The sequence below is a fragment of the Schistocerca gregaria genome, chromosome 2 (assembly GCF_023897955.1).
Source record: "Schistocerca gregaria isolate iqSchGreg1 chromosome 2, iqSchGreg1.2, whole genome shotgun sequence".
NCBI lineage: Eukaryota > Metazoa > Arthropoda > Insecta > Orthoptera > Acrididae > Schistocerca > Schistocerca gregaria.
The window spans coordinates 599,673,539-599,695,590 of NC_064921.1; the positions used below are offsets into that span (position 1 = coordinate 599,673,539).

General features: G+C 38.5%; 1 protein-coding gene across 6 annotated transcripts in view; it reads right to left on the reverse strand.

Moving 5' to 3' along the window:
- Nucleotides 1-12,565: 12,565 nt before the first annotated feature.
- The window catches only part of LOC126334538 (epsin-1), a 149,195-nt gene continuing 139,708 nt past the window's right edge, over nt 12,566-22,052 (reverse strand). For all 6 annotated transcript variants that reach the window (XM_049996902.1, XM_049996900.1, XM_049996901.1 and 3 more), the window contains one exon: nt 12,566-13,984. In XM_049996902.1, coding sequence (XP_049852859.1) covers nt 13,779-13,984 — 206 coding nt within the window. In that variant the 3' untranslated portion in view covers nt 12,566-13,778. The remainder of the gene's footprint in view (nt 13,985-22,052) is intronic.

Sequence of the window (22,052 nt, forward strand, 5' to 3'; positions counted from 1 at the left end):
TATCTGTAGTATTATTATTATTATTACTATTATTTTATTATTGTATGAATGGTTGTAGATTATGTATAAAAAGAAATAACAATTTTTCATTTTTATGTTTGTGCAATATTTATGTATTTATACTTCACAAATAACGTCTGTGGTTGGCAAATGAATGCATTGAAGCAGACAATGATAATTCAAAGAGATAACAAAGATGCATATTAAATTGCCTATAAATAGTGGAGGTTAAAAGTTGTAAGAGCCTGCGACGCTCGCTTGAATGCTTAGGTAGCTTTCGTATGTCTTTTAATCAAGAAAGACGCCATTGTAGGTTGATATTTGTAAAAGGCGTGTATGTTCAATTTAGGTTGATTTTTTGCATATAAAAATTGTTGAAATTATTACCATAGTGGCATCGTCAAATGTTAAATGCGGAATCAGCACCAGCATCGTCAAATACATATAAATCACATCACATGCACGAGTCATGTTGTCAGTAAAACTAGCTGCAGTACATTAGGACTTTGTTTTTATGAAACAGATCTGATGATGGTCATTAAAGACCGAAACCAGTAATCTGTTAAACAAAAAAAAGATTGTGACCATAGACGTAAATTAAAGAAACGCGCACGGAGGCTTTCAGGCAGTCGTTCTTCGCGCAAAACATACGCGACTGGAACAGAAAAGGGAGGTAATGACACTGGCACGTAAAGTGCCCTCCGCCACACACCGTTGGGTGGCTTCCAGAGTATAAATGTAGATGTAAACTTATTACATATATGGGTCACTGTGTTTTTCGCAACGATGTTGCAGCTTGTGAAATTTGAGCAGCTGTTTTGTCCCCCTAGAGATTACAATCATCCTCTCATGGTACACTTTTCACTTAAAGTGTTTTAAAAAGGCGCAAATTACGCACCAATGAAGGACAGCATCCACTACCAGGTGACAGAAAATGTCCCAGACATAAACAAATTTGGACGAACTAAACACTTAATGGACGACTGGACAACTCAAGTAGTGACACCTGTACCGAGACCACAAAGATAAGGAGCAGGCTACACTATGCCAATACTTTCTCTTTCTTCCCGCAATGGCAAAACATTAAAGAGTGCCTGGTTAAAAATTAGTGGGAATCAAGCCATATTCTTCTGTTTAGTCAATAAGGGTTTATAAAAGCCAAAAGAACAATTGATAATTAAAATATCTTAACCTCTGATATCTATGAAGCAGCTACAATAAAAAGGAATGTTACAGCTTCCTTCATGTTGTTGGAGCTTATGATCATGTTCACATATACTAATGAATCAAAAAATTATGGCAACCTGCTTAATAGCTTGTTTGTTCATCTTTGGAGGATCCTACAGTTTGTTGATAGGTTTGTGCAGGTATGCAGCATTAGAGGTCTACAGGTCACGTAATTTGTGTAAATAATTAGCTGCTGATTTGTGTATGCAATTATGGCACCCAATAGCAACCCAGATGGGTTCCATAGGATTTAAATCAGGCAAGGCTGCACATTAGCAGCGACTGATTCTTCCACCACAGAAGTAGAAATCTTCCTAAAGGGTCTTTCTTAAGACCACTTGTTATGATCTCGATAAACATTGAGAGATGTTCATGTACCAAAGAGACCTTACTGGCTGATTTATGTACGGAATATAAATGTGACATCCTTTTGGTACAAGAGATTCACCGAGGCTACAATAGCCATCGGCCCAAAATTGCAGGAATGGAACTTGTCCTGGAACGGCCCCATGATAAATATGGTTGTGCCATTTTGAGCAGACCAAACCTAAATATCACATCAACTTTACTGACCGAGAGTGATGACATCAAGATTCTTTCAGTATGTACGCCACACTTCTGCGCTACTTCTATATACAAGCCTCCCAGTGTTGACTTCATGTTTGAAGTACCTTGCTTTAACTGCTTAACTACCAGGACGTAAATTTCATCCTTGGTGATTACAACTGCCAAAGCACATCATGGCGATACCCAAATTCAGATACTAGAAACACGGGCAGAGAGTCATGATCTTCAGCTAATTCATGATCCAAAGCTGGAGCATCCTTCAACAGTGGTCGGTGGAGGAGAGGCTACAACCCCGGTAATATATTTGTGTCATCAAAAGTTGCTGTCAAGCCCATCCCATCCACACAACATAGACCTGTAATTTGAAAAGTGAATGCCATGGTAATGCCAGAGGTGGTGCCTTTCATACTAAGATTTAATTTTCAGAAGGCTGGCTGGGATAGATTCACCAACAAGCTCGACACAGAGAGTGCCAAAATTCCACCGCGACCCAAGATGTACGATGCATTTGTCAAATGCGTCCTGACAGTTTCAAGAAGGACCATCCCAAGAGGCTGTAAAACAAGTTACACACCAGGACTGAGAGCAAACAGCTAAAGAACCGCTACAAAGACCTTTTCAAGGCAGACCCCATTTGCTGATGACACTATTGAGGTTGGTGAGGAATTGCTGCAAACTATCTCAGCAAATCGCAAAGCTAAGTGGACCTCGCTGGTAGAGAACCTTGACATGAAATTAAATAGTAGGCAGGCTTGGAATCTCCAAAAACCGGAGCTGTGACCCAAGGAAGTCGAGAAACGTCACCGCAATAACAGCAGACCAGATTGCAACACAATTACTAATGAACGGGAAGACTGAGTGCTCTACCATCTGAGCTACCGAAGCACGACTCACGCCCGGTACTCACAGCTTTACTTCTGCCAGTATCTCATCTCCTACCTTCCAACCTTTACAGAAGCTCTCCTCAGATTGTAGAGCAGAGTTCGAGTCTTGGTCGGGCACACAGTTTTAATCTGCCAGGAAGTTTCATATCAGCGCACACTCCGCTGCAGAGTGAAAATCTCATTCTGGAAACATCCCTCAGGCTGTGGCTAAGCCATGTCTCCGCTATATCCTTTCTTTCAGGAGTGCTAGTTCTGCAAGGCTCGCAGGAGAACTTCTGTAAAGTTTGGAAGGTAGGAGACGAGATATTGGCAGAAGTAAAGCTGTGAGTACCGGGCGTGAGTTGTGCTTTGGTAGCTCAGATGGTAGAGCACATGCCCGCAAAAGGCAAAGGTCCCGAGTTCGAGTCTCGGTCGGGCACACAGTTTTAATCTGCCAGGAAGTTTCATATCAGCGCACACTCCGCTGCAGAATGAAAATCTCATTCGGGAAGACTTAGGCTGGAGTACACGGGAGCTACTGGATGCGAGAACCGTAACCTCCGAGAACCATTCACCTTGGATGAACTAGACTCTGCCATCTCCACCTTGAAATTGAACTAAACTGCTGGCATCAATGACATCAAAGTAGAACAGATCAAGAAGTTAAGCCGTGACACTCTGCAATGACTGCTTAGAATGTTTAAAGAATGTGTATAGAGGTTATATATTCCCAAGCTCTGGCGGAAAGCTCGTGTGGTTCCACTACTTAAGCCTAGTAAGGAACCAAACGACCCTAAAAACTTTGCCCAGTATCACTGTTATGGCACTGTTTCAAGATCTTCAAGTGTCTTACCCTTACGAATTAGAGGCATCCTCGAAGAAAAGTCCATCCCTCAACAAGCTGGCTTTCAACGTGGAAAGTCATGCTGTAGTCAGATACTGACCCTCACTCAACACATCAAAGACGACTTTGAACAGGGTACGGTAACAGGAGATGCCTTTCTTGACCTAACAACTGCATATGACACTATCAACCACAGGAAGTTGCTGAGGAAAATTTGCCAACTAACCAAGGATTACCAACTAACATCCCTTATAGGTACTCTCCTGCAGAACAGAAGATTCCAAGTCTCTCTCCATGTTAAGAAGAGCAGATGTCACATACAAAAGAATGGCTTACCTCAAGGCAGTATGCTCGCCCCTGTGCTCTTCACTAATGACCAGCCCATAACAGAAAATTCCAGGATTTTCGTCTATGCTGGCGATACTGTAGTGGCTCCTCAAGGAAAGACATTTCAAGAAGTAGAGGAAAATGTGACTTCTGCACTAGATACATTTGGCTCCCACTACAAAGCCAATCATCTAAAGCCAGAAGTCAAGTCCCGTAGTGCTCAGAGCCAATCATCTAAAGCTAAATCCCAACAAGACTCAGGTGTGCGGATTTCACTTTAAGAATATAGAAGCTCGGTGGGAACTGGATATTACATGGCAGGGCAAACGACTGGAGCATTGTTCAACACCAGTATATCTGAGTGTTACCCTTGACCGAACTCTGTCCTTCAAGAAACATTGCCATAACACCAGGCTGAAACTTAGTTCACAGAATAACATCTTGAGGAAGCTCCTGGGGAGCAAGTCCTCCAGTCCTGAGAATTTCGGCTCTTGCTTTGAGTGTGTCCACTGCAGAGTATGCTTCACCTTTGTGGAGGCATCCACTCACACCAAACAAGTTGATATTGCAATCAATGAGGCAGTCCAAATCTTGTTGCGATGTATGAAGCCAACTGCAGTCGATAAAATCTAGCCAATTGTTGGAGTAGCTCCCCCCCCCCACTATTAGAACTGTTACTGCTGATGTAGAGAGGGCTAAGCAAACTTAGGGTCCCCGACATCCACTGCATGATCATAAGGCTGTAGTCCGTCGCCTGAAGTTCAGAAAGATTTTCATCGCCAAGACTCAGCCACTAGAGGTAACACCAGAGTCTAACCACATCACCAGGTGGAAGACCAAGTTTCCACCTGATATCTCTGTAAAGGAAGAGCTAGCTCGAGGAAATGACTTGCTCTACCCTATTTGGAGATCGCTAAATCGTCTTAGGGTGGGCGTTCCTCTTTGCAAGACCAACATGCAAAAATGGAGCATTCTTCCAGCTGATGAAGATACATCCTGTGAGTGTGGAACAATACAAGGCCTGGCCCACGTGCTAATTTGTCCTCAACCCGAACAACCCTGCACAACACAGGACATCATCGAAGGAAACAACAAGGCCATCGGAGTTGCTACCTTCTGGGAATGCTGACCGGACAAGGAAATGAATGAACGAATGAGGCAAATTTGGTTGCCTAGTATGCAAAGTGAGTTCAATGAAGGGATGCAGGTGGTTTGTTCGCCGTTGTCAGTGTGTCTCTGGTAATGCCAAAGGTCCCATGCAAGAGCAGGAGAATGTTTCCCACAGCATAACACTGGCAGCCTGTGACCATAGCGCACTGCACGTTTCGAGCCACCTTTCAACTTGATGACGGTGTTTGTGGAGATGACCAGAGACCTAGCGCAGCAAACGTGTGATTCACCTGAAGAACCGACAAGTTTCCATTGATCGATGGTCAAATCTTGGTGGTCCCACACCCACTGCAGTCGTAATTGCGTCAACATGTGAAAACATAGGGTTGGTCTTCTGCGAAGCTCCATGTTCAACAATGTAAAATGAACAGTATGCCCAAAACACCTGTGCATTGCACTAGCATTGTGCTCTTCCAGCAGAGATGCCACAGATCATCATCTATTCTACTTTACACAGTAGACAAGCCTCCAAGCCCCACACACTGTCAAGTGTCATGGGTGTCCAACCATTCCAGTGCCTTGTGATAGTTTTACTGTCTTTCCACCTCCTTCTGCAGATGCTCACGACAGTAGCATGTGAACATTCGACCAGCTTCACAGCTTTCGAGATACTTGTTCCCCGGCTCTCCGTAATTATTATCTGTCCTTTGTCAAAGTCATTTATCTTAATGGATTTGAAGTCCATATCTTCACTAGGGTGGTCCCCCATCTATGTCTGCTCTACTTATATACTTATGTTACTGTGTCATGTGCCCACAATGCCACCAGGCAGCATCCAATGTCGCAGTGGTCATAATGATTTGGCTCATCAGTGTATCTGTATTGCCATGGAAGTTAGAAACCACTGGAGTCCTGCCACAACTGAATCATGGATTTAGCACTTTCCTCACCAAATATCCATATGGGTTTGCTTCAGCAATAAATTAATGGGACTACTACTTTTTACAACAGATCTCCCCAGCCCCCACACTCTTGTCCATCTTTGGAAAGTAAGAAAAAACCAACGTGGGGAGAATTATCCCTCCTCCTGTAAAAAATTCTCCATTATGCAGATGATATTTGTGAGCAAGTCTGGTACAGGCAGTTTGAAAGCTCACAAAGGCAATGGGCATAGTGGATCAAACATTACACAGCTATGAGTTGCAGATGAGTAATCAATTCTCTCACAAAATGAACAATACCAGACTGTTTGGACAGTGCCTGACACACTACTCATAAAATCTCTTGGTGTTATATGTTCCCAGAATGAGTTGGGAACCCCCTATTCAAACCAGTGTTGGTACGTGTGACAAGGCACTGAACCTTTTCAGAACAGTGACAAGAGAATGGTGAGGGGCTCATCCCAACATTCTGCTTACTTTATCGTGTGCATTGATACATTTGATGCATGGTATATTAGAATGCTGCTAAAAAGTACATAGCACTGCTGGACAAACTACAGTATCAAAGCCTAAGCATCTACCTTGGAGCTATACTTTCCTTCCCCAATAACACCCTTCTTCTGGAAGCAACAGAAATGTTTTAGTACTTCACAGGACAATGCTAAGTGTTCATTACATTGTATGATGAATGGCAAATACTTCCCATCCATTGATCAAGAAGTGTGAAACCACCTCTCATATTAGGAATAACAGAAATCTAAGGAATAACACAATTTCTTCGCTACAAACATTGCAATTATCTGCATATGAAAATTCAGCAAACTTACATCCTTATAATGTTCCTATATGACTATCATGGCTCTCCTCAGTTTATTCCTGTAACATACATTAGGTGTTCCAGCAATGGAAAAGGACACGACAACTTCCACCTATGTTGCACATGGTAGAAAAGTGGGCAGGATACACTCAAATTTATACAGATGGCTCAAAATGGATATAGAACCTCATATAGTATTAAGCTTTCTTCAGCTCAAAAACTGCAGAAGAAAGGCAGTTTCAACTACCAGGCAATGCTTCCATATTTCTTGCTGAAACACTTACTGTTCTACAGGCAGTACAATACAAAATTTCTCCCAGAATTGCCAAAGCAATAATACTCCCTCACTTGTAAATTGTTCTGAAATCTACGAGCTACTGGAATTGGAACAAAGCAGTTGGTACATATACCCGTGACCTAGTACCTTATTGTCAAGCAAAAAAGACAGGTCACATTACAGAATTCAATTGGATTAAATCTCAACCAGCATCCAATACAAAAACAAAGCAGATCTGTTAGCAAGAGGAATGACTAGCATAAGAAGACCTATAGATGTAAAACTTCCATACACATATTAACCAGTGAATATAAAACAAATATTTCTTTACTGAAAAAAGAAAAAAAAAAGAAAAACGCCACCACTACCACCACCAAGGGGTAAAAGCTATGCAGGTAAAGATAGTCATTTATAGCAAGACAGCCATGGTTTGTCGGGTCCAAACACTCAAGGAATCACCCATAGTGAGAATGCGTCTCAATCATGGATCTCTCCCCATCCACTTACATAAACATAATCAGCATATTGCAGCCATCTTTCTGTCAATGAGATGATGTCATAATTGGTGATGTAAATCATATTCTATTTCTGTGAAAGCACTATGAGAAAGGTATAGTCAAATTTTTAGGAAAGCTTATTAGACTTTGTTACTGCAAACCAGTATCCCATTTTGGGATCTTCTGAACATTACAGCTTGTGGGCCATGCCCTGATACCAGTGCCTTAGTGCTCAGTCTGGCTGGCACATTTTCCCCCATCACCATGCCATGCTATTTAAATATGAGGAAGGGAAAGAGGACCAACTGAGAACATGCCACATTTTAAGTGGCAGTGCAGTGCCACAGCATACGGCTGTTTTATATTTCACATTTCTCAGTAACACTGATCACAAACAAACGAAATTTTCAGTATTATTAAATTTTTTTCTTCTTGATGAAGACTATATAATGCTTGACATACCGACACGCACAGGTAATTTCACGGATTTTCACATTAAAGTTGCCATGTAACCATCATTTATTTAGTTTCATAATAAAAAAAAGGTCTTTCACACACACAAATACTTTGATCAAAGTATTGTAGCACTTTTGCAATTTCATTAGGGAGATGTGGATACTCCACCCAAGGAAAGCAATGTAAATGTTAATGACAGTTTGAACATAAAGGATTTGTCATTAAAATGGGAATTTCCTTGCAGGTCAATCAGTTCAGTTACACCTGCACATGTGCAGGGGCACTTTCAAATAAAAATGTTAATGGTGTCAAAACCAGATTTAAGAGTGACACTGTCCTCGAAAAGTTTAGGAAACTATCCTCTCAATTCTTTGCGGCTCACAATGAATTCTTCAAACCTTGCAGTTTCTTTAATGGCAATGAGCTGAGGGAACTGGGCTGTGCATGTCAAAATGTGTCCCTTGCATACAGAGATTTTCTTTTTAAGTGCATCCTCAACAAATCAGAAATTGTTCCTCACTTTCCAATGTCTTACTGTGGGCAGTGTAAGTCTACTTGAAATGCAAGGTCTGTAATCCATTCCTCATGTTCTAATTTTTCATTCCTGTGTTGCTTTTTTCCTTCATAAATTCAACAATAGCAAGTTTTAAATCTAAAAATCGTTCCAGGCTTGCCCCTTGATTTAACCAACATACTTTGAAATTATATATATTGTCTCCATACTCTTGGTTCAATTACACTGAAAACTGTTGCAAATGACAATGAAATAATGCATGAAATCAGGAATTTTATTACTCATACTACCAACATCTCCATGTGCTGCATGCCTGCAAATTTTGTACAAATTTCTTCTTGATATACTGAACAATAAATACCATCTGTTGATTGTAATTCTTTGCCCTTTCATTATCAACTAAATCTTTAAATTCTTTCTGCAAGGTATTGTAATATTGTTTCCAAGTAAATTTGCAGTACCCGTTGCTTATGCGACAGCATAATATGTATGGAGAATTATTATCCCTCTCTTCTGTCATTCCCAATCATCTTTAAAGGCTTGTCGCAATACATCAGTACACTGCTCCTTTTTCTGCATACACCCACTGGACCTGTGCACATCCTTCAGACCATGAACAAATAGCAAAGGGTAAATGGCACCAACACCATGATTCTTCCGAACTGAAGAGCGTTGGGGCGACTGAAAAACGCCACACAATGTCATTAAATGAAATATTGCACTGTATCGAGTGCTTCCGGAAACAAATGAGCAAAGGTGATACAGGCAGAGCCTTGCCCTGCCTACACAATCAGCCCAGTGTGGAGTTTGGCATGAAGTGGCCAGCCCTGCTGTAGAGCATCAGACCTCAAAGATTATTTGAATAAATCTATGATCTATTGACGAGTTCCACAATACTATTCTTTCCCTGTAATCTTCAGTAAATTTGAGTGTCCACTCATTTGTGTCAATAGACTCCGCTGCCAATAACATGTCGCCTCTAGCACAAAACCAATGACAAACGCACAGAAAATTGATCAGAAGTACCCATCATAAGCTAAAAAGTGCAAGAGATTCCCACCAAAGATGGGAAGCAATGTGCTTTTATGCATGGCCTCCATTTAAAGGAAATTACACATGTACTAGTGCTGTTGGAAGCATAAGCTCTTGTGCAAAGTTGAACAGAAAAAAGTCACCATGTGGATCCACTTGAGAATGAGGACTCCATATTGGACTGAAATAGCAGGTTGTTAAGACATCTTTTTGAGCCCTTTGGGGCACAAGCTGGTGGTCTCTCTCTAGTGGGATCGATGACCATCCCTGTCCTCCATTACATACCCCTCAGGGAGGGATCCTTGGGTAGGGGGGGTGGTTATGGCACCTGTCTTTGGAGCTGTCTACTTTCCTTCTTCAGTCTCAATATTCCTGGCCTTTTCCTTCTTTTTTGGTATCTGTTCTATCATCCTCTCTTTCCACTTTCAATAGTCTTCAGTGTGAGATCTTTTTCTTTTGTTTTACAATTTTAGTTCACAAATATAAAATTCTGATTCCAGGATGTTAGTAATATCACAATGATGGAAGATTAGGTAAGGCACTTGACTGGGCACATCATTTATGACTCAGTAAGAATGTTTTAAAATATAATTACATGCTTCATAATAACAATATTAACATTACTGGGCAACTGAGTATAATTTAGGATACTGTTAAGTCCATTACAGGGATTATTGTCAAAGTGATGTAATGTGAATGGGTCCTTAGAAGAAAGTAAAGCCATCCAACCAGGTGTTTTATTGTTCAAGTGTTAGTAAGGTTACCTCAAAACAACAGATGTATACTGGAAAAAGGAATGCGACTTCTTTTATATTTAAACAGTGTGCTGCACTCCAGTATGTATAGTACACTAAGAAATAGGGCAGGTGTATGAAGGGAGGAGAACTTGCTCCTGGATAGAACAAATTATTATATAGGAGTGCGCAACTTCTAAGCAAATTTATTAATTGTCTAAGGGACACAGCATGTCTGAGATGCAAAGGCAATCACAGTAACTTCACGAGAGGAAGTATCTGCAAGGGTGCAATTTGTACAGTCCATGAATTGCTGGAGTAAGATATCACCCCAGGAATGGAAGAAGATGAACAGAACAATGAATGTACTAAATGAGTCAGTCATACTGAACCTCCATTTGCAGCCATCAACTCTCTTCCTGAATCCTGACATGGTTAGCAGAGTTCTCGACTTTTAAATGGAGATCAAAGTGTTGTATGAAGATTACTGAAACCGTTTTAAATAATACGTGGTACATATATTAGAGAAGGGTTGCATATTTAGTCAAGAAAAGCAGAAACTGTTTTATGTCTTTGTCTTATAGCTTCACTTGTGAAAGCAAATGAAGTATAAGATTGCCAAGGTCAACTACACAACTGAAGACAAATCAATTGATATTTAATGTTCAATGCCAGAGATAAATCTGAACTTCAAAAATACAATGAGAACACTCCAAAATCAATTGTGTGCAACTATTAGTATACAACAGTTCCAGTCAGATTTAAAAAGTAATGACCTCAGCATTTAAAGAGTAAGTATCATTATTATAGACAGCTGTTTTCAGGTCCTGTCTTCGATTTATTTTGAATATCTTTGATGTAACAGTAATATCAAAGGCAAGGAAAACACCTCATGTGCTCTTTTCTGCTACTTACTTACAATCAATGGAAGAAGAAACACGAGTTTATGGTTTAATATCACATTGATAATCATGTTATTACAAAGGGAGCATGGCCTTGTCAGTTTTCAAATGGACCATCTCAGAGTTGACCTGAAGCAATTTAGGAAAATTATAGAAAGCTTAAATTTGGATGATCAGGCAAAGACTGGAACCGACAACTACCGAATTCCAACCTAGTATCACATGAAAGCATGCTGAAAAGTATTGCCTGTGAATTTTTAAGTGAACATTCTTAAAGCTTTTTAAATAAAAAGAAGAATTATTAACATTCTAATTCTTTATTCTTCATGTCTACATATTTCCAGCCCTCTGCTGCTGGATGGCTCCAAATTCTAGTGTGCGACATGGTGATGTGTAAAGTAACTACATAGGTGCATGAGAAACAGCGTAGTGCAATTGAGTTTTGAATTCGAAAAGTTTGTCCACACATGGAGCACCCTCTCCTTCAATTGTCATGACAGTACCACACCACACGAGTCTCAATCATCCTCCATATGGTCCCGACTTGGGCCCATTCAAGTTGCATCTGTTCCCAAAATTTAAAGAATGCCTTCAAGAACTTCACTTTGTCGTGAGGCGACACAAGCAGAGGTGAGGTTGAGACTCCATCAACAAAGTCCAACTTCCAACAGTTACAGTATCAACAAACTGGGCTCTTATTGGGAGAAATGTATCCATTGCCAGGGTAACTACTGAGAAATAAATATATAGACATGAAGAATAAAGATATACTGTTAATAATGTTCATTTTATTTAAAAAATGTTTAAGAATTTTCATATAAAAAATTTGGAACCATTACTTTTCATTACACCTCTGTGTGACTGTGCCACCTTGTTTGGTTCACATTCGATGGCTTCAGAGTAATAATGCTGCCAACACACAGTTGCTTGTTGCTGTGTGTGCAAACAAAGAGTTGTTAAACTGTACACAGAAAAATGACGAACATGGATATGTTGGATGCTCTCTGAATCAAGCAACAACTACCCCCCCCCCCCCCCCCCCAATCAACCTGTGTCCACCAAGAAAATGTCATTAATTTTTGTGCAAGCGAGAAGAGATGGTACGTAAAGTGTAAGGTACTAACAAAGGGAAAATATAATATTTTGCGTTTTGTCACCATGTTGTGAAACACTATTTGATGGAAGACAACAGCTGCTCGTTTCTTGCGCCTAGAGCTATGGTATGTTCCATGACATCTAAATTTTAGGTCTGCAGCTCCTTTTGTAAAGTTCAGTTAATATACAGTCACACATTTCAGCAAGATACGTCAAATTTAACTCTGACCACCTATCCATATTCCTCACTCGTGGTCTGTAAAGTTTTTCCACTAGACGGACCAGTATTATGCATGCAGCAAAGGACTGAGCAACTTAAAGCACAAAGGATTATTATGACATGAAAAGTAAAACATAATATATTAAATGTTGTGTATGTTTTATGACACAAATACTGTAAAAGAATCTAATCACAAAAATATGCATTTACATAATTTTCCATACCAACAACATATATAATTGAGTAACTGAACTGACACTCCACCACATCCTTAATGCAGAGGTATATAATGTAGCCTTATATAATCCGACACTCCAAACCAAAATTCATTAACAGTACATGGATAAATTACAATTCTTAACACATTATAAGCTTGTCTTAGATCTGATAATACTCCACAACTTAAAATATCTGTCACATTCGTGAAAATGAATCTACAAACAATGATTCAGATAAGATGAGAAAAAACTAACATAAAATACTTCAATATACAACAATCATTTATGGCAATACATAAAGTACCAGCAGTCAAATAATTGTGCTAGAACTATCAAAAAGGTTTTTCAACATACAGCTCAAATACGAGGCGTGAAAGATAAGGCAATAGAAATACGGTTTTCAGTGTCACTTACCAGTAAATACAATCATCACATAAGTTTCTTTGAGATATTTTATAAAATGTTGCAACTTAACAAAATATGATGTAATTACAAAGTAAAACTCACTAGATAAAATACACTTAAACTGTGTTATTTTATTTCAATTGTATTATGAGTAAAATTTACCTCCTGGTAAATCCACTGAAAAATTACAGTCAAACTTTTAATGTAGAAATAATGGTGTAAAAATATTTTTTGTTTTTACACAGCTCTGTCATTTACTATGCAGCAGTCAAATCTAAAATTGATAGCAGCTCATTCAAGCTCCAGCACTGGAATTTTAATAACCACAAAACAGTGTGATCTGCTTTTCTCATTATGTACATATACAAGACTTCATTTATAACGAGTTTCCAAGTTGTCAATTATTTTAGAAGTGCAAAACTGCACATATTAGCAAACTGGTGCAAAAACGTACCTGTACATGAACTACAAAAATGCTTCTGCCTTTAATGTTTAATGTACAAAATATTTTGCAGAATATAGGAACTTCTCTGCTATACAGTGAGCTCATTTTCTTTTATTCTGTTAACTATTAAGAATGAATGCCATTAGTAAAGTAAGTGGCTAAGCTGCCACTATCTGATTCACTGCCAACAATTACTTCAGACTGTTAAGTTTTTGTTGTTGCACTGTGTGTTTCCCATACATAACAAAACCAGTTCCAGTACATCCTGCCTATCTGACATCAATGCATTAGGATAGGAAAGGATTAGGCTGTGCAGATGGCACAAGAGGGTTCTGCAGCACATTGGGAGCACCCCAGGGGCTGGCTGCCGGCTGATGACTCTGGTTAATCACTGGCCGTAGTGCTGGTGAAGTGCTTTGTGGGTACAGGCCAGCCTGTGGCTGAGGTGGCACTCCGGAGAATGGATTCACAGTTGCCAGTGAAGCAGAAGACACTGTAACAAGGAGGCAGAAAGCACTGTCAACAACAAAGCAGCAAATGCTGTCACAAGGATGGTTAATGCACAAAAATTTTTATAATTTTTTAAAATTTGTGCTCCATGATGCTGTGCGTAATTGCAAAGTACAATCATTATACTGCACTGTTCATGTCTGTAAATTACATTTTATATATAAGTGTGTTGACAACAGAAGTCTTCAGAACACCAGTACCTCATTTTCAGACAACAAGAAACAACTATCCAAAGTGATAATCACAGCTATCAAAACATTAGATTTTTTAAAAATGAATAAAGCTTTGATAACTAACACTCAGAAGACAAAATACTATGCAAGCAAGTGAACATTCTTCAGCTACTTTATGTAAAATTTCAATACAGCACAGCTTTGATTATGTGAAATCGGTCAACCGAATAACCACTTAACTGAAGTGTTACTCGCACACACATCTATGTCATTACATTGCTACACATTATTTAGTTCACAAGCTGTCTATAAGTGAATAGTGACTTGATAAGCTATTTTACACGAGTTCATAACTATGGTAAATGCAGAAATAACTTAATCTCTTTCCAAAACAATAGCTGAATAATGGAAGCTAAACTTCATATCAAACCTGCTGAACATGTTAGATATCCCAACAATTTACACTTTGAATATAAAAAGAAGTATACGCAATTCATGTTTATGAAAGGACTAGGCAATGCATGTTTATGAAAAGACCTATAGACAAGTTGGCATAAGACGATACCTCAGAGATGCAGTCGGCTGTACGTGTCAACTTCGTGCCCAACCTCAACCAATCACGTAACATGATTTTGTGTATGTCTTTATGACAACTCCTAAGTGTTGCCAGAGCTATATTGAAAGCTACTGTTTCTGCCTGCAGCCATTTGTGCTTCACAGTTTAAAGTTGGCAACAGCACTACCAGCTGTCCAGGATCGTTACACCAACTCTACTACAATGTTCCCCTTATACGTCTTTCCAAGAGTTCTGGAGAACACTTGTTTAGTATTTGCGAGTTAGTGTTTTACCTTTCATACAAAGTTATTCTTTCCATGTGATGGTCCTTTATATATTTTGAGAATGGTGCATATAAGGGTCAGGGTGTTATACAAGATCCAATAACAAAGGTAATTAAAGAATTGTGTTATGTGGAGCAGATGAAAAAATTCAATACTAGGCACAAAAACTGACCACACTGTTACAGGCAGTTTTCAGGGCAAATCTGTGAGCATCTTTAGTATTTTGTAGGTTCTTTACAGAATACATTTAGAGGGAAAGAGTACTGTTATAGTACATGTATTGTTTGTTTTTCCCAATAGTTAACATAGTGTCTGGGGTTATTTGAAGTGTGTGCATAAAGAAGTAATGCGTTTCTTAGTGAACAAAAAAGCAATTCCTGGTGTGTTGGAGGGATTCAGAAGAAGGTATTTTCAGATTTAAGTAACTGATCAGCACATTTTTGAAAGCAGCTAAAAGCAATGCCACTATAAGATGTAGTTTGCAAAAGGAAGGCATTGGAAAGCTGCAACAGTGAAGAATCCCAATAATCTTATTCTTGTATTAAGAACAATAACCTCTACCCTCATGCCACTGGAATTCACTACACTTGTAGAAGGGTTGCTTAGGGTAAGGGGAAGGAGAAGGTTTGGAGTATTTGTATTTGGAGTCTGCCATCTTACTTTCTTCAGTTACAGCTTTCCTGAGCTACGGATGTATTCATAATCTGAACAGAATACATAGAACAGGTCATCTGTAACGTACACACATCCCATCATACAAATTCTCCTTTTATTAACTGTTCACAGCAAACTAATTCAGTCTAGGACAATTTGTTGAATGACAGTTTCTAAGGTACCTGAATGAACACACAGTTTATCATAACACAAGAGTTTTCAGGAAAGAGTAGACCCACAGAATGGTGTCATATTAGCACGTAGTTACTGTAAGCAGTAACATTCGGTGCAGGCTTAAATGACCAATCTTTTGTCATTACAGGAAGATCAGCTGTAACTGTTGCAGCAGTAACGGAGAGTGATTGTCATCATAAGAATCTAATATGTACAATGATAAGTTTTCAATTTTAAAATGTAATAGTTCACAGTACATTAAAAAAATGTGTTAATGACTTAGGGATTTTTGGGCCAGAAAGATGCTTGACCAGTAGTGACTTTCTGGGGTTGTGGTAACCTCAATTTGGAAGCCACAAGCATAACAAACTCGACACATATTGAGGACCAATATTTGCACCGACACTGTTAAGAGTAATTGTAACAGTACGCTATAACGCACCTGTCTCTTGAAAGAGTTAGGCCAGCGAGACAAAAAAGTACAGGTACTGTAACATTTCTACCTGTAAGGAATATATGTGAAATAAAGTGTTTAACAACTTGAATATTACCTGTCTGACATTCAAGATACTTCCCAGTATGATAATCATCTCCATTTCATTCACCTGTTCTACATACTGAAGAAGACTTCTACTGCCTGTAACTTCTCATGATGTTACAGAAGAACTAGAGAACAATTCATTGTTGCTCCAGTTATGTCCACTACTAAAGCGGACACGACAACTCAACATTCTACAGGTTACGCGTGTGTTCGCTGCTGCGTGGAACTGTGCAACATAACACATTGTATTAAATTGTTTTATGAAATCTGGCAGTGGCATAGTGGCACATCAGTCACTGTTCAAGGCAACCATGTCAGAAGTAGTATGGAGTAGAATCACAGATGTTCCTAAAAATCTGACATTCCTGGACTGTATTTCTTGTGATGAAGATGTCCTTACTTCAGACCCAAGATGAACATAAGTGAGACTTGTGAAGTTTAAGTGACGTAATACAAAGAGGGAGGAGGAGGAGGAGGAGGAGGAGGAGGAGGAGGTGGTGGTGGTGGTGGTGGTGGTGGTGGTGGTGATAACTAAAATCACCATAATAGATAAATCACTAACTAATTGATGCTGAGATAGAAATGATAGTAAATGCTTGTGGTAATGAACTTCATACGAGTAACAGTTCTTGAAGTGAGGAGTCTGATAATTCCTATAGTCAATATTCTATCAGCAATACATGCACTGTTTCTTTACAAAATCATGCTAAAAAATGACAGCTATGCTTGCTTCTCAAACACAGTGCTCTTTCTATAGCCTAATCTACAAAATCTTATCTGAAATTGCAAGGTATGCAGCCACCAGAATAACCGACATAAAAAAATTCATTTGAAGCAATCTTTTTTATGACAATCAAAAATAAAACTAGTTAAATATATTTTGAGTGTGTATGAGTATATGGCTAAAAAGGATAAATACTGACAGTGCTCACATTGAAGTATATAATATATTACTGTTTCTTAATTGTGCTTATGGTTTGGGTGACGAGTCTACAAAAAGCTTGTGGTACACGGAAACCTGCAGGGATTTATTCCCAATAATAATGTCACTAGAAATGTTGAGTAAATTATCATGTACTGTACAACTGAATAGAAATGAACTACGTGATCAAGCCAACACACTGACAAACCAACTTCAGTTCTTGGTATTTGGGAGAAATGGGCGGTACTAATTCAAAAATTACGTAATACTGGAATAATGTGGCTGTAGATGAACAGTTTCACCTGTTTCATACATCTTGCACACCAGATGGATCAGATTGGTCATGGTGGCTCTTTCTAGACTATTAGTAGTTCTGCTGGAATGCTATCTACTCCTGGGGCTTTGTTTTGACTTAGGTCTTTTAGTGCTCTGTCAAACTCTTCTCACAGAACTAAATCTTTGATCTCATCTTTAGCTATGTCCACTTCCATTTCTACAATAGTGCACTTAAGTTCATCATCTTTGTGTAGACCCTCTTTATACACCTTCCACATTTCCCTTCTTTGCTTAGGACTGGCTTTCCATTCGAGTTCTTGATATTTATACAGCTGCTTCTCTCTTCTCCAACTTTGTTGTAGGCAGTATCTACCTTCTCCTTAGTGAAATATGCTTCTAAATTCTTACACTTGGCCTCTAGCCATTTCTGTTTAGTCAGTATGCACTTTCTGTCAATCTCATTTTTCAGATGTTTGTATTCCATTTGTCTGCTTCATTTGATTTTCTTATTTCACCAATTAAATTCAATATCTCGTGTGATGTCCAAGGATTTCTACTAGGTCTTGTCTTTTTACCTATTTGACTCTCTGGTGCTTCTCAAGGCAACCCATTTGTCTTCTATTGTATTCCTTCCCCCCCCCCCCCCCCCCCCCCTCCCCGTTATAGTCCTCATGCTCCCACTCAAACTCTCAACATTAATTATTTTAACTTATTCAGGCCCCACTTCCTTGATTTCCTACCTTTTTGCTGCTTCTTCAGTTGTAATCTTCAGTTAATGCCCAATTAATTGTGACGAGTCCACATCTGCCCCTGGGAATGTCTTACCATTTAAAATCTGGTTCTGAAATCTCTCTCTTACCATTATATATTCAGTCTGAAACCTTCCATCTCTAGGTCTCTTCCATGGACACAAAGCCTTCATGATTCTTAAAACAAATGTCAGCAATGATTATATTATGCTCTGTGCAAAATTCTACCAAGCGGATGGTGCAGCAAAAGATGGTGCAGCAAAAGATGGTGCAGCAAAAGATAGAGTAGTATCAAATCTGTCTTTGGACTGAAGCTAATGCCAACACAGACAGATGAACTATTGGGAGTGTTTCCGAATTCAATCTTCTTTTAAACAGTGTTTTCCAATTAAAATAGTAAACTTTGTGATATTTAAAATATTAAATTTTGCGGACACTGAAGTGGCTGTATGTAGCTCATTTGTATTATACAGGCAAATCAAGTAAAAAATAAATTTAAAAAAATCAATGTATGAGGGCTCTCAGTGAACTAAGAGGTCAGAAAGTAATATTTTTTGGATATTAGTGTTTCAATAGTTACTAATAACTGATTTATTTCTCCCATGATTGGCACGTCCAATATTTGGTGGTTTCTCTACTATATTTATGTAAGACAAAAAAATGTTTTAAGCATAATTAAAAATCCATAAAAAAACTTGTTTAAGTGTTCTTAAAACATAATAATGAAAAATCTGAAACTGATGCATGAAAATGTTATCTCCTGCAAGCCTTAATGAATCTCTGGGAACCCAAACATTTTTTTCTTAAATGGGGGTTTTGCCAGAGTACATGGAAAGAATGACCCAGTCATAATTCAAGCATATTTAGGTGATAAAGTGCCTTTTAACTGCAAAATTACTGAGATCAATTGCTTACAAATTTAAATGCAGACCACACAGTCTTGGTGGAACACAATCATGTGGTTCTTACCCTCTTAATAGTCTCTGGAGGTAATGAAGAGGAATTCAGTAGTACGGAAGTTTCCTACTGCACATGTCCTGTAGGGTACGATAAGATGTAGGTCTGCTAAGTGAGTTCCCTATAGGAGGATTGATCACAACCATACACCATGTGTGCAACAAAGACTTCTCCACAACTGAATTCCTCCTTGTTACCGCCACAGACCATTAAGACATTAAGAACATACAAGGTGCGACAATAAAGTAATGAGACTGATTTTCTTTGCAAGATGTGGCAACCCTGCAGGCATACATAGGCACAATATCTTTGACCTTGATCTATAAGCTGCTCCTAGGCCAAATGGCACATCGATGCAACTGCTCAGTTGTGAGTTGTGCCATAATAAGTTAAACACATGTTTTTGTGTCTCTCGTCACGGAAATGGAATCGCATAATACGGGCAACGCTATGCAATTTCTTTTTGTGTTAAATTGGGTGAAAATGCGACAACTTATGGTAAGCTTCAGAAGGCTTTTGGAGAGGAGGTTATATCACAAGTGTAACATTACAGGACATATTGGGACATATTGAAGTATTCGATACTGTAGACTTTTAGGGGATGTCGATACAGATATGCAAAATGTAAAGGGAAACTTTGGGGATGTTTAAATATTGTACTGTGTCAATATTAGGACATTTTGCACAGAAAGAACAAAAATTAAATTAATGTAAATATATATTAGTGTTAGTAACCTATTTTCATTCAATTTTGTAATTATATTTCATTTTGTAAAAGAAAGACTCACTGTTTGCTGTAGCTCTGATTAATTGTATAAATTATCAGTTTTGAGCTACATTATTTCATATAATATGGACAACATACTTTTTAAAACTCACCAGCTAAAGAGAAAGTCTGTAAATGAACGTTTAATGCACACTTCTGGAACTTTCTATGGAGAAATTCTATATTATGATCGCAAAAATACGAAAACTTGTGAAAACTGTTTCATAACCTAATTTCGAAAGACGATTTGTATCAAGAAATATTGCTAAAAAGATTTATTTACGTTTTGAAACACGATTTAAATCATTTTGCATATGAATAGTTGTTCTGAATCACTCGAGAAATATCCAGAATAAAATATCAAGATATTTCTGGAAAAATTGGTACAAATCTGGTGAACGTTATCCAGAAGCTGGTAGAAAAATGTTATAAAATCTATTTGGAAATTATGCTTGTAAGAATTTATATGTACTGATCCTCTTACTTACTTTAATCTGTACTAAAATTCTGTAATGTCTAATTTAGTTTTAAGTCGTGAATTGCTATCGTATTGTAAACAAAACATTGTTAAAGACTCTCATTGTTTGGAAAGATATTAATACACCTAGGAGTTGTCAGTTGCCAGTTCGGATATGCAGTGCGGTTAGCTCGGAGAGTCAGTTGTTGAGTCTGAAGTCTGTCAGTTCTGTTTGTAAATAAACGTCTGTAATGAAGAATTACTTGTTGTCGTCAATATGAACTCAAGAGCTTTTGCACGAAGCAGACACCTCCTAATGCAACGTTTTAATTTGGTGTTGAGGAGCTGAAATGTTATACGAGCTCACGTTTCTTGTTGACATAAAATGTTTAGGGAAGACTGAACAAATGATGATGATGGTGATGATGATGATGATGATGATGATGATTATGAAGACAGCAGTGGATGACCATCAAAATCATGGATGGATGTCAACTTGGACAGGGTGCGTGAACTCTTACAATCTGATCGAACGGTATATTGATAATTTTTACTTATGGACCGTCTGACAGCAACTGAATAAAACACAATTTTAGTGCCGTACACGTTTTGTCATTATTTTCCGCAAGGCATCACCAGTGGCAGGTTGCGTGGACAATTTCTTACATATTACGCTCCTGTTGCATTTTTGGTGGTGTTCTTCTTCTTATGAACGCCAATTTGCGGTTTTTTCCACATTGCACAGCACTTTGCACTGAACGCTTGTTGTAATGCAATGTTTGGTTCACTTTTTAATTAATCCTATGGTGGGGGAGGAGGAGGAGGAGGAGGAGGAGGAGGAGGAGTGTATGGAAAGTTGAGGGATGAGGAGGTATTGGGAGTGGAATCATTTTTGCTATCTTGTTCAATGCTGACAACACACATATGGTTTTTGCATCATGCCAATAAATTACTATGTACACTGGAAATGGGGCACACACAAGCAATAAGGTTTTGTGGAAGCACTCTTCTACAGAGTTCTTCGTGTTCACACGGGGTACTTATCTGCAGCAAATAGTATTCAATTACACTGTTTCTGATACAAATGTTCAATGACTAAGAGAGCAATGACATTTAAGATACTTATTAAAATTTTACATCATGAATAATACAGACCAGTTGTGCGAGAGAGTAATAAACTGAAAACTGAGTACGATAAAAAAAAAAAAAAAAGATTCAGAACCAAACAAACTTTTGACACTAAATTGGACTTCACATTCAGTAATTAATCAGTTTTTAAATTTAGACTCTGATGAACAAACATCTAAATGTTTCAGCTGAAAGCCTTTTGCTGTTTATTTTTAAGCAGGGCGTCAAACTATTGCTAGATTGTGCTGATCTTATTTCAGATGACTACTTCCACACCGTCTGCTTCTCTACTTGTTTTTAACATACAGCAGCTGAGAAAAGCAACTTACACATACGTAAGATGTAAAAACGGCACCAAAAATTGGATTGCTTGTATGAAAAGAGAAGGGTACTCTATTTTTGTTCTCACCAAAA